This window comes from Scyliorhinus torazame, chromosome 23 (genome assembly GCF_047496885.1).
Source record: "Scyliorhinus torazame isolate Kashiwa2021f chromosome 23, sScyTor2.1, whole genome shotgun sequence".
Taxonomy (NCBI): Eukaryota; Metazoa; Chordata; class Chondrichthyes; order Carcharhiniformes; family Scyliorhinidae; genus Scyliorhinus; species Scyliorhinus torazame.
In genome coordinates, this window is record NC_092729.1 from 81109050 (window position 1) to 81122562 (window position 13513).

The window sequence follows — 13513 nt, forward strand, 5'->3', positions numbered from 1 at the left end:
AGGGAGGGATTTGAACAGGGGGTTGAGAATTGTCGGGGCTGGAGGAGGTGACAGAGATAGGGAGGGAGGGGGCGAGGGAGGTATTTTAACAGTAGGATGGGAATTGTAGGCTCTGGAGGAGGTTACAGAAATAGGGAGGGAGGGAACGAGGGAGGGATTTGAACAGGAGAATGAGAATTGTAGGGGCTGGAGGGGATTACAGAGATAGGGAGGGAGGGATTTGAAGAGGAGGATGAGAATTGTCGGGGCTGGAGGAGGTTACAGAGATAGGGAGGGAGGGGGGCGAGGGAGGGATTTGAACAGGAGGATGGGAATTGTAGGCTCTGGAGGAGGTTACAGAAATAGGGAGGGAGGGGGGCGAGGGAGGGATTTGAACAGGAGGTTGAGAATTGTCGGGGCTGGAGGCGGTTACAGAAATAGGGAGGGAGGGGGCGAGGGAGGGATTTGAACAGGAGGATGGGAATTGTAGGGGCTTGAGGAGGTTACAGAGATAGGGAGGGAGGGAGGGATTTGAACAGGAGGGTGAGAATTGTATGGGCTGGAGGAGGTGACAGAGATAGGGAGGGAGGGAGGGATTTGAACAGGAGGTTGAGAATTGTAGGGGCTGGATGAGGTGACAGAGATAGGGAGAGAGGGGGCGAGGTAGGGATCTGAACAGGAGGATGAGAATTGTAGGGGCTGGAGGAGGTTACAGCGATAGGGAGGGAGGGGGCGAGGGAGGGATTTGAACAGGAGGATGGGAATTGGAGGGGCTGGAGGAGGTTACAGAAATAGGGAGGGGAGGCGAGGGAGGGATTTGAACAGGAGGTTGAGAATTGTAGGGGCTGGAGGAGGTTACAGAGATAGGGAGGGAGTGGAGTGAGGAAAGGATTTGAACAGGAGGATGGGAATTGTCGGGGCTGGAGGAGGTTACAGAGATAGGGAGGGGGCGAGGGAGGGATTTGAAGAGGAGAATGAGAATTGTCGGGGCTGGAGGAGGTGACAGAGATAGGGAGGGAGGGGGGCGAGGGAGGGATTTGACCAGGAGGGTGGGAATTGTCGGTGCTGGAGGAGGTTACATAGATAGGGAGGGAGGGAGGGATTTGAACAGGAGGATGGGAATTGTCGTGGCTGGAGGAGATTACAGAGATAGGGAGGGAGGGAGGGAGGGATTTGACCAGGAGGATGGGAATTGTCGGGGCTGGAGGAGGTTACAGAGATCGGGAGAGAGGGGGCAAGGGAGGGATTTGAACAGGAGGATGAGAATTGTCAGGGCTGGAGGAGGTTACAGAGATAGGGAGGGAGGGGATGAGGGAGGGATTTGAACAGGAGGATGAGAATTGTCGGGGCTGGAGGAGGTTACATAGATAGGGAGGGAGGGGGCGAGGGAGGGATTTGAACAGGGGGATGAGAATTGTAGGGGCTGGAGGAGGTGACAGAGATATGGAGGGAGGGAGCGAGGGAGGGATTTGAACAGGAGGATGGGAATTGTCGGGGCTGGAGGAGGTTACAGAGATAGGGAGGGAGGGAGGGATTTGAACAGGAGGATGAGAATATCGATATGATCTCTTTGGGTCCATTGCTGGTGAGGTTCAAGGAGAATGCCGTCGGTGGTCGTGAATGGGAATCTGCATCTCCATTCTCGGTTTGGGTCAGATCCCACTGCGGGTAATGACAAGGTCCCAACCCCCCCCCGCACACCCCACCCAGCCCACCTGCCCTCTTACCTGGGGCTGGATGAGATCAAAGAGGTCCCCCACGGGGGCATATTCTTGGACGAAAACGTAATGGTCGCTCGACTCGAAGGCAATCCCGAAGGCCGTGGTGATGAAGGGGTGGGTGGAGAGGTAGAGCGACACGCTGTACTCTCGGAGGAAGCAACGCTTTTGGGTTTTGCTCTTGTCCATCAACTTCAAGGCCATCATCGTGCCTGTGGGGGTGGGGGGGGGTGGGGGGCGTTGGGACGGAGGGGTTGTAGGGAGCGTAGGGTGGGGTGAGAGAGGGAGAGAGCTCACGTATGGGACAAGCAACGAGGAGCGAGGATTATCCGCGAGCGAGAGAGCAAAGATCGGTCGCTAGGCAATGGCTGAGAATGGACAAGGACCTCGGGAATTCCAAATATTGCCAACAAGTGTCCCCTCACCTCAGCCTGGTGATGTCCCCTCCCCCTCACCTAGCGACTGCTGACCCATTCTGTCCTGCATTGCCCTCATCCAGAGTGCAAGTAGTAATTTCCGATTTTTGGTCGCTGACGCAGTTAAGGCTAAGACCGGGGTGAGTGGTGTTTCGACAGGATCCTGGGTTCAAAGACTAGTCGCAGCCCTCTGATTGGAGGGCTGTGACCCGTGGTGTTCCACAGGGATCAGTGCTGGGACCTTTGCTGTTCCTGGTACATATCAATGATTTGGAGGAAAATGTAACTGGTCTGATTAGTAAGTTTGCAGACGACACAAAGGTTGGTGGAATTGCGGATAGCGATGAGGACTGTCGGAGGATACAGCAGGGTTTAGATTGTTTGGAGACTTGGGCGGAGAGATGGCAGATGGAGTTTAATCCGGACAAATGTGAGGTAATGCATTTTGGAAGGTCTAATACAGGTAGGGAATATACAGTGAATGGTAGAACCATTGACAGTCAGAGAGATCTTAGTGTGCATGTGTACAGGTCACTGAAAGGGGCGACACAGGTGGAGAAGGTAGTCAAGAAGGCACACGGCATGCTTGCCTTCATTGGCCGGGGCATTGAGTATAAGAATTGGCAAGTCATGTTGCAGCTGTATAGAACCTTAGTTAGGCCACACTTGGAGTATAGTGTCGCCACAGTACCAGAAGGATGTGGAGGCTTTAGAGAGGGTGCAGAAGAGATTTACCAGGATGTTGCCTGGTATGGAGGGCATTAGCTATGAGGAGCGGTCGAATAAACTCGGTTTGTTCTCACTGGAACGAAGGAGGTTGAGGGGAGACCTGATAGAGGTATACAAAACTATGAGGGGCATAGGCAGAGTGGATAGTCAGAGGCCTTTCCCCAGGGTAGAGGGGTCAATTTCTAGGGGGCATAGCTTTAAGGTGAGAGGGGCAAGGTTTAGAGGAGATTACGAGGTAGGTTTTTTTACGCAGAGGGTAGTGGGTGCCTGGAACTCGCTACCGGGGGAGGTAGTGGAAGCAGGGACGATAGTGACATTTAAGGGGCATCTTGAGAAATACATGAATAGGATGGGAATAGAGGGATACGGACCCAGGAAGTGCAGAAGATTTTTAGTTTAGACGGGCAGCATGGTCGGCGCAGACTTGGAGGGCCGAAGGGCCTGTTCCTGTGCTGCACTTTTCTTTGTTCTTTGTTCTTTGGGAGCAATTAAGGCCCCGTAAAAAAAAAACTCGGGCTGACGGAATGTTGTTTGGATTGAGGTGGATTGGGAGGGAGGTCCCTGTGGAGTTAATTAGATTACAGCCTGGTGAGACAATGTAATTACCGGGACGAAGGTATCATGGCTTCTGTAGAGAGGCAGGGTTAGTTGAGTGCTCGTTCGAGATGGGAGCTCACGTCAAGCATCTCAATTCAGTTGAAAGATATGTCTGTAGATAGATTAGCAGTCTTTCTGTTCAGACAAGTGTGAAGAGAAGGCATGAAGCATCTTTTGGAGAAGGTACAGTGTGAGGTTCTGCATACTGCCACACGGCTCAGTGCTGGGACCCCAGCTACTCACAATAAAAATTCATGATTCATAATTCCGATGAGGGAACAAAACAAATTGTGACATCTCAAAGTTTGCAGATACCAAGTTGGGTGGGAGGGCGAATTGTGACGAGGATGCAGGTGTCCTACAGCAAGATCTGGACAGGTTGGGGCGAGTGGGCAAACCAATGGCAGACGCAGTATAATTGGGATAAGTGTGAGGTTGTTCACTTTGGGAGCAAAAACAGGAAGGCAGATCACTACCTGAATTGGGAGAGGGGAGCTGTGCAGCGGGACCTGGGTGTCCTTGTGCACCGGTCGCTGAAGGTAAGATGCAGGGGCAGCAGACGGGAAAGACGGCCAATGGAATGTTGGCCTTCTTTGCGAGAGGTTTTGAGGAAAGAAGCAGGGATGTGTTGCTGCAATTGGACAGGGCCTTGGTGAGGCCACATAGAACATAGAACGATACAGCGCAGTACAGGCCCTTCGGCCCACGATGTTGCACCGAAACAAAAGCCATCTAACCTACACTATACCATTATCATCCATATGTTTATCCAATAAACTTTTAAATGCCCTCAATGTTGGCGAGTTCACTACTGTAGCAGGTAGGGCACTCCACGGCCTCACTACTCTTTGCGTAAAGAACCTACCTCTGACCTCTGTCCTATATCTATGACCCCTCAGTTTAAAGCTATGTCCCCTCGTGCCAGCCATTTCCATCCGCGGGAGAAGGCTCTCACTGTCCACCCTATCTAACCCCCTGATCATTTTGTATGCCTCTATTAAGTCTCCTCTTAACCTTCTTCTCTCCAACGAAAACAACCTCAAGTCCATCAGCCTTTCCTCATAAGATTTTCCCTCCATACCAGGCAACATCCTGGTCAATCTCCTCTGCACCCGCTCCAAAGCCTCCACGTCCTTCCTATAATGCGGTGACCAGAACTGTACGCAATACTCCAAATGCGGCCGTACCAGAGTTTTGTACAGCTGCACTTGGAGTATTGCGGGCAGTTTTGGTCTCCTCCCAGGAAGGATGTTCTTGCTCTCGAGGGAGGGCAGCGAAGGTTCACCAGACGGATTCCAGGGATGGCGGGACTGTCGCACGAGGAGAGGTTGACTCGGTTGGGATTGTTCCCGCTGGAGTTCCGAAGAATGAGGGGCGATGTCATAGAGACTTACAAAATTTGACCAGGACAAGACAGGGTGGATGCAGGGAAGATGTTACCAATGATGGGTGTGTCCAGAACCAGGGGTCACAGTCTGAGGATTCAGGGTAAACCATTTCGGACAGAGAACAAAGAACAAAGAAATGTACAGCACAGGAGCAGGCCCTTCGGCCCTCCAAGCCCTTGCCGACCATGCTGCCCGACTAAACTACAATCTTCTACACTTCCTGGGTCTGTATCCTTCTATTCCCATCCTATTCATGTATTTGTCAAGATGCCCCTTAAATGTCACTATCGTCCCTGCTTCCACCACCTCCTCCGGTAGCGGGTTCCAGGCACCCACTACCCTCTGTGTAAAAATCTTGCCTCGTACATCTCCTCTAAACCTTGCCCCTCGCACCTTAAACCTATGGCCCCCTAGTAATTGACCCCTCTACCCTGGGGAAAAGCCTCTGACTATCCACTCTGTCTATGCCCCTCATAATTTTGTAGACCTCTATCAGGTCTCCCCTCAACCTCCTTCGTTCCAGTGAGAACAAACCGAGTTTATTCAACCGCTCCTCATAGCTAATGCCCTCCATACCAGGCAACATTCTGGTAAATCTCTTCTGCACCCTCTCTAAAGCCTCCACATCCTTCTGGTAGTGTGGCGACCAGAATTGAACACTCTACTCCAAGTGTGGCCTAACTAAGGTTCTGTACAGCTGCAACATGACTTGCCAATTCTTATACTCAATGCCCCGGCCAATGAAGGCAAGAATGCCGTATGCCTTCTTGACTACCTTCCCCACCTGTGTCGCCCCTTTCAGTGACCTGTGGACCTGTACTCCTAGATCTCTTTGACTTTCAATACTCTTGAGGGTTCTACCATTCACTGTATATTCCCTACCTGCATTAGACCTTCCAAAATGCATTATCTCACATTTGTCCATCTGCCATCTCTCCGCCCAAGTCTCCAGACAATCTAAATCCTGCTGTATCCTCCGACAGTCCTCATCGCTATCCGCAATTCCACCAACCTTTGTGTCGTCTGCAAACGAGATGAGGAGACGCTTCACACAAAGAGTGGTGAGCCTGTGGAATTCATTACCACGGGATGTAGTTGATGCTAAAACTTTGAATATATCCACGAGGCGGCTGGGTACGGCACTCGGGGGAGAATGGGGTCAAAGGCTATGGGGAGAAAGGAGGATTTGGCGATGGAGTTGGATGATCAGCCGTGATGGTGATGAATGGCGGAGCAGGCTTGAAAGGCCCAAAGGCCTCCTCCTGATCCTATCTTCGATGTATGTATGGCTCTGAGAGAGTGGGCAGATCTGTCCTTCAAAGCAACGTCGAAAGATCTCTCTTTCTCAAAGAAATGGCAGGGATCTTCGACACCGGGATCATACGAAGGGAGCAACGATTGTGGCGAATTTGCAGTGCTAACCTCCCACCTGAACCCTTGCCCATCGCCGAGAGGTTTGGGTCCTCTAAACTGGAGAACAGTTACCAGTGGTGTGCCACAAGGATCTGTTTTGGGGCCACTGCTGTTTGTCATTTTTATACATGACCTGGAGGAGGGCGTAGAAGGATGGGTGAGTAAATTTGCAGATGACACTAAAGTCGGTGGAGTTGTGGACAGTGCGGAAGGATGTTACAAGTTACAGAGGGACATAGATAAGCTGCAGCGTTGGGCTGAGAGGTGGCAAATGGAGTTTAATGCAGAAAAGTGTGAGGTGATTCATTTTGGAAGGAATAACAGGAAGACAGAGTACTGGGCTAATGGTAAGATTCTTGGCAGTGTGGATGAGCAGAGAGATCTCGGTGTCCATGTACATAGATCCCTGAAAGTTGCCACCCAGGTTGAGAGGGTTGTTAAGAAGGCGTACGGTGTGTTAGCTTTTATTGGTAGAGGGATTGAGTTTCGGAGCCATGAGATCTTGCTGCAGCTGGACAAAACTCTGGTGCGGCCGCATTTGGAGTATTGCGTGCAGTTCTGGTCGCCGAATTATAGGATGTGGAAGCTTTGGAAAGGGTGCAGAGGAGATTTACCAGGATGTTGCCTGGTATGGAGGGAAGATAAGGGTATTCAAATGGTCATTGGATAGACATATGGACGATAAGGGAATAGTGTAGATGGGCTTTAGAGTGGTTTCACAGGTCGGCGCAACATCGAGGGCCAAAGGGCCTGTACTGCGCTGTAATGTTCTAAACGTAACCAACCTGAAGATGAATTAGTTGCACAGTTTCTATCTGCTTTGAAGAAACTCGCAGAATCCTGCGGATTTGAGGAATGCCTTGAAAGACACTATTGGAGACAGACTAGTACGTGGGGGAAGAAACGAAGATGTCCAGGGGAAGACACGTTATACCTAAAGAAGGCTTTGGAAGTCAGGATCTCTACGGAATGTGCAGCAAAGGAACCAAGCAGTTACATTGAAGCACAGGAATCCATTAGGATTTGAATTCCGAGGCAAGGTGGGCGGGACCTCGAGGTGGAATTCTGGGATACAACAGGGAACCAAGCTTTGAACTGGGCCTGAAAAGAGGGACATGTGGGCCACCGTCTCGGAATTGCCCGGACAAATCCAAGAACGCCAAATTTCCGGGGATGCTACCGATCGTGCGGAAGGGTCAAGATTTTCTGGGTGTTGCCTTGAGATCTTCAGGGGTTAAGGCTGGTGGGGGGTGGCGGGGGGGGGGGGGGGGAGGTGAAGCAACATTTGCACCACGCAAGGGGCAGCACGGTAGCATAGTGGTTAGCACAATTGCTTCACAGCTCCAGGGTCCCGGGTTCGATTCCCGGCTTGGGTCACTGCCTGTGCGGAGTCTGCACATCCTCCCCGTGTGTGCGTGGGTTTCCTCCGGTGTCCGGTTTCCTCCCACAGTCCAAAAATGAGCAGGTTAGGTGGATTGGCCATGATAAATTGCCCTTAGTGTCCAAAATTGCCCTTAGTGTTGGGTGGAGTTACTGGGTTCTGGGGATGGGGTGGAGGTGTGGGCTTGGGTAGGGTGCTCTTTCCAAGAGCCGGTGTAGACTCGATGGGCCGAATGGCCTCCTTCTGCCCTGTAAATTCTATGATAAGTGCCCAGGCAATGACCATCTCCAACAGGACAGGTGCTAACCATTGCCCCCTGACATTCAGTGGCATTACCATCGCTGAATCCCCAACCACCATCGACATCCTAAGGGTTACCATTGATGAGAAACTGAACTGGACCCGGCCGTATAAATCCTGCGTCTACCAGAGCAGGTCAGAGGCTGGGAATCCTGCGGAGAGCAACTCACCCACTGACCCCCCCCCCCCCCAAAGTCCGCCACCCACACGGACACAAGTCAGGAGCGTGACGGGACCACTCCCCCCGCTCGCCTGGGTGAGCCCGGCTCCCGACCACGCTCGAGGAGCTCGACACCCTCCAGGATGAGACCCCCCACGGCCCCGCTCGATCGAGAGGCTAACCTCTCCCCCCCCCCCCCCTGCCCCCCCGCCACCTTCAACATCCGCTCCCTTCACCCCCGGCGCACAGCCACCGCCGTATGTACCGTCCACAAGACGCACCGCAGTCACTCGCGCACCTTCCAAACCGGCCACTTCTACCCCCTAGAGGAACAAGGGGGGGGGGGGGCCGGCAGAAGCACAGGGAACGACCACCACCCCCCCTCACGCGAGTCCCCCATCTCCGAGCCACCCCACCTCCCCAACTGGGAAATATATCGGCCGTTCCTCCTGCCATGTGATGCACCTGGAAGGAAAGGCTGTTTATCAAATAGCTGCAGTGATGTCAGTGCGTGGGTGGAGCTGTGCTCAAAGCAACAAAATGAATGTTGGTCTCTCTCTCTCTCAAGCTAAAGGATTTCTTCAGATCACTTGATGGTTGCAAAGTAATACCCGTTCCTGCAACAAATTTAAACCTGCTGTCTTTGTTAAAAGGGTTTAACTTATGGATGTTGCAAGGAAAGGTACTCAGGGTTACCGAGAGAGTATCGTATCTGTGGGGATTATCAGTGCTGGTGGTTGATGAGATGTTTATAAAATGTTAGAAATAGGAAAGGAGCAGTCACCTTGTTAGGAGTTTTCTATAGGCCCCCTCAATAGTAGCAGAGATGTGGAGGAACAGATTGGGAAACAGATTTTGGAAAGGTGCAGAAGTCGCACGGCAGTAGTCATGGGCGACTTTAACTTCCCAAATATTGAGTGGAAACTCTTTAGATCAAATAGTTTGGATGGGGTGGTGTTTGTGCAGTGTGTCCAGGAAGCTTTTCTAACACAGTATGTAGATTGTCCGACCAGAGGAGGGGCAATATTGGATTTAGTACTGGGTAATGAACCAGGGCAAGTGATAGATTTGTTAGTGGGGGAGCATTTTGGAGATAGTGACCACAATTCTGTGACTTTCACTTTAGTAATGGAGAGGGATAGGTACGTGCAACAGGGCAAGGTTTACAATTGGGGGAAGGGTAAATACGATGTTGTCAGACAAGAATTGAAGTGCATAAGTTGGGAACATAGGCTGTCAGGGAAGGACACAAGTGAAATGTGGAACTTGTTCAAGGAACAGGTGCTACGTGTCCTTGATATGTATGTCCCTGTCAGGCAGGGACGAGATGGTCGAGTGAGGGAACCATGGTTGACAAGAGAGGTTGAATGTCTTGTTAAGAGGAAAAAGGTGACTTATGTAAGGCTGAGGAAACAAGGTTCAGACAGGGCATTGGAGGGATACAAGATAGCCAGGAGGGAACTGAAGAAAGGGATTAGGAGAGCTAAGAGAGGGCATGAACAATCTTTGGCGGGTAGGATCAAGGAAAACCCCAAGGCCTTTTACACATATGTGAGAAATATGAGAATGACGAGAGCGAGGGTAGGTCCGATCAAGGACAGTAGCGGGAGATTGTGTATTGAGTCTGAAGAGATAGGAGAGGTCTTGAACGAGTACTTTTCTTCTGTATTTAGAAATGAGAGGGGCGATATTGTGGGAGAGGACAGTGTGAAACAGATTGGTAAGCTCGAGGAAATACTTGTTAGGAAGGAAGATGTGTTGGGCATTTTGAAAAACTTGAGGATAGACAAGTCCCCCAGGCCTGACGGGATATATCCAAGGATTCTATGGGAAGCAAGAGATGAAATTGCAGAGCCGTTGGCAATTATCTTTTCGTCCTCACTGTCAACAGGGGTGGTACCAGGGGATTGGAGAGTGGTGAATGTCGTGCCCCTGTTCAAAAAAGGGACTAGGGATAACCCTGGGAATTACAGGCCAGTTAGTCTTACTTCGGTGGTGGGCAAAGTAATGGAAAGGGTACTGAAGGATAGGATTTCTGAGCATCTGGAAAGACACTGCTTGATTCGGGATAGTCAGCACGGATTTGTGAGGGGTAGGTCTTGCCTTACAAGTCTTATTGAATTCTTTGAGGAGGTGACCAAGCATGTGGATGAAGGTAAAGCAGTGGATGTAGTGTACATGGATTTTAGTAAGGCATTTGATAAGGTTCCCCATGGTAGGCTTATGCAGAAAATAAGGAGGCATGGGATAGTGGGAAATTTGGCCAGTTGGATAACGAACTGGATAACCGATAGAAGTCAGAGAGTGGTGGTGGATGGTAAATATTCAGCCTGGATCCCAGTTACCAGTGGCGTACCGCAGGGATCAGTTCTGGGTCCTCTGCTGTTTGTGATTTTCATTAATGACTTGGATGAGGGAGTTGAAGGGTGGGTCAGAAAATTTGCAGACGATACGAAGATTGGTGGAGTTGTGGATAGTAAGGAGGGCTGTTGTCGGCTGCAAAGAGACATAGATAGGATGCAGAGCTGGGCTGAGAAGTGGCAGATGGAGTTTAACCCTGAAAAGTGTGACGTTGTCCATTTTGGAAGGACAAATATGAATGCGGAATACAGGGTTAACAGTAGAGTTCTTGGCAATGTGGAGGAGCAGAGAGATCTTGGGGTCTATGTTCATAGATCTTTGAAAGTTGCCACTCAAGTGGATAGAGCTGTGAAGAAGGCCTATGGTGTGCTCGCGTTCATTAACAGAGGGATTGAATTTCAGAGCCGTGAGGTGATGATGCAGCTGTACAAAACTTTGGTAAGGCCACATTTGGAGTACTGTGTACAGTTCTGGTCGCCTCAATTTAGGAAGGATGTGGAAGCTTTGGAAAAGGTGCAAAGAAGATTTACCAGGATGTTGCCTGGAATGGAGAGTAGGTCTTACGAGGAAAGGTTGAGGGTGCTAGGCCTTTTCTCATTAGAACGGAGAAGGAGGAGGGGCGACTTGATAGAGGTTTATAAGATGATCAGGGGAATAGATAGAGTAGACAGTCAGAGAATTTTTCCCCGGGTGGATCAAACCATTACAAGGGGACATAAATTTAAGGTGAAAGGTGGAAGATATAGGTGGGATATCAGAGGTAGGTTCTTTACCCAGAGAGTAGTGGGGGCATGGAATGCACTGCCTGTGGAAGTAGTTGAGTCGGAAACATTAGGGACCTTCAAGCAGCTATTGGATAGGTACGTGGATTACGGTTAAATGATATAGTGTAGATTTATTTGTTCTTAAGGGCAGCATGGTAGCACAGTGGTTAGCACAATTGCTTCACAGCTCCAGGGTCCCAGGTTCGATTCCGGCTTGGGTCACTGTCTGTGCGGAGACTGCACGTCCTCCCCGTGTCTGCGTGGGTTTCCTCCGGGTGCTCCGGTTTCCTCCCACAGTCCAAAGATGTGCGGGTTAGGTGAATTGGCCAATGATAAATTGCCCTGAATGTCCAAAATTGCCCTTGGTGTTGGGTGGAGGTGTTGAGTTTGGGTAGGGTGCTCTTTCCAGGAGCCGGTGCAGACTCAAAGGGCCGAATGGCCTCCTTCTGCACTGTAAATTCAATGATAATCTATGATTAATCTAGGACAAAGGTTCGGCACAACATCGTGGGCCGAAGGGCCTGTTCTGTGCTGTATTTTCTATGTTCTATGTTCTAACTGGGTTCATAGAATAAACATTGTTTTGTTTTAAAAATACTTCAGCTCTCTGTTGCATCACACCTGGACTTCCCCATAACCAAAATCTATTAAAGGTGGTGGTTCAGGTGAACTCTATGATACACTTTGGGGTTCTCTAAACCCTCGCCCATAATTTTTCACTGTCAGATTTACTTGGTAGGGGGGGGGGGGGTTTCTTGGTGAAATTGGAAGATGCTTGAGCAGGGGAAACACGGATCAGAACTCTGGATTTCCCTGCGCGAATTGCAATCGGTTGCAGTCAGGGTTGTGGTCAGGGTTAGGGCGGCAGTTAGGGGTTTGGGAGTGCCGCTCAGGGAGCGCCGGCAGGAGCGGGGAAGGGATTCGCGAGGCGATGGGGGAGGGAGCGCCCGGGGGCCTCCCGAGCGCAGACTGACCTCGAAAGCGGTGTTTGACGAGGTGCACTTGGCCGTAACTGCCGCTGCCCAACTCCTTGATGAACTCGTAATGTTCGGCCACCTCCATGCGGGTCAACGTCTGCGAAAGGAGCAGCATCAACTCCTCGATGAATAGGTCGGGGCCAAGGCGATTGCCGCCCTCCATTCCCGGAGGGATCGCGGGCGCGGCCACCTTCAAGGGCAACAAAACGTTTCAGAAATCAGTGAATGCACGATCTCGTTTTGCAATAGCAAATTTGGTTATTCAGCAGGGTGAGGATCACTCACTGTGTAACTGTACAGAGACACTGTTTATTCAGCAGGGTGAGGGTCACTCACTGTGTAACTGTACAGAGTCACTGTTTATTCAGCAGGGTGAGGATCACTCACTGTGTAACTGTACAGAGTCACTGTTTATTCAGGGTGAGGGTCACTCACTGTATAACTGTACAGAGTCACTGTTTATTCAGCAGGGTTGAGGATCACTCACTGTGTAACTGTACAGAGTCACTGTTTATTCAGGGTGAGGATCACTCACTGTGTAACTGTACAGAGTCACTGTTTATTCAGCAGGGTGAGGATCACTCACTGTGTAACTGTACAGAGTCACTGTTTATTCAGCAGGGTGAGGATCACTCACTGTGTAACTGTACAGAGTCACTGTTTATTCAGGGTGAGGATCACTCACTGTGTAACTGTACAGAGTCACTGTTTATTCAGCAGGGTGAGGATCACTCACTGTGCAACTGTACAGAGTCACTGTTTATTCAGGGTGAGGATCACGCACTGTGTAACTGTACAGAGTCACTGTTTATTCAGCAGGGTGAGGATCACTCACTGTGTAACTGTACAGAGTCACTGTTTATTCAGAGTGAGGATCACTCACTGTGTAACTGTACAGAGTCACTGTTTATTCAGCAGGGTGAGGATCACTCACTGTGTAACTGTACAGAGTCACTGTTTATTCAGCAGGGTGAGGATCACTCACTGTGTAACTGTACAGAGTCACTGTTTATTCAGCAGGGTGAGGATCACTCACTGTGTAACTGTACAGAGTCACTGTTTATTCAGCAGGGTGAGGATCACTCACTGTGTAACTGTACAGAGTCACTGTTTATTCAGCAGGATGAGGATCACTCACTGTGTAACTGTACAGAGTCACTGTTTATTCAGCAGGGTGAGGATCACTCACTGTGTAACTGTACAGAGTCACTGTTTATTCAGCAGGGTGAGGGTCACTCACTGTGTAACTGTACAGAGTCACTGTTTATTCAGCAGGGTGAGGATCACTCACTGTGTAACTGTACAGAGTCACTGTTTATTCAGCAGGGTG

At 50.4% G+C, this 13513-nt stretch overlaps 2 protein-coding genes across 2 annotated transcripts in view; both read right to left on the bottom strand.

The window, feature by feature from the left end:
- The window catches only part of LOC140399786 (serine/threonine-protein kinase SBK1-like), a 17643-nt gene extending 5274 nt beyond the window's left edge, over window positions 1-12369 (bottom strand). The window contains exons 1-2 of the mRNA XM_072489266.1: window positions 12181-12369; window positions 1707-1909 (exon numbers count right to left, since the gene is read on the bottom strand). Of these exons, the coding sequence (XP_072345367.1) occupies window positions 1707-1909; window positions 12181-12346 (369 nt within the window). The 5' untranslated portion in view covers window positions 12347-12369. The remainder of the gene's footprint in view (window positions 1-1706; window positions 1910-12180) is intronic.
- LOC140399629 (immunoglobulin superfamily member 1-like) overlaps window positions 1-13513 on the bottom strand; it is a 646087-nt gene that overhangs the window by 232146 nt on the left and 400428 nt on the right. The window lies entirely within an intron of this gene.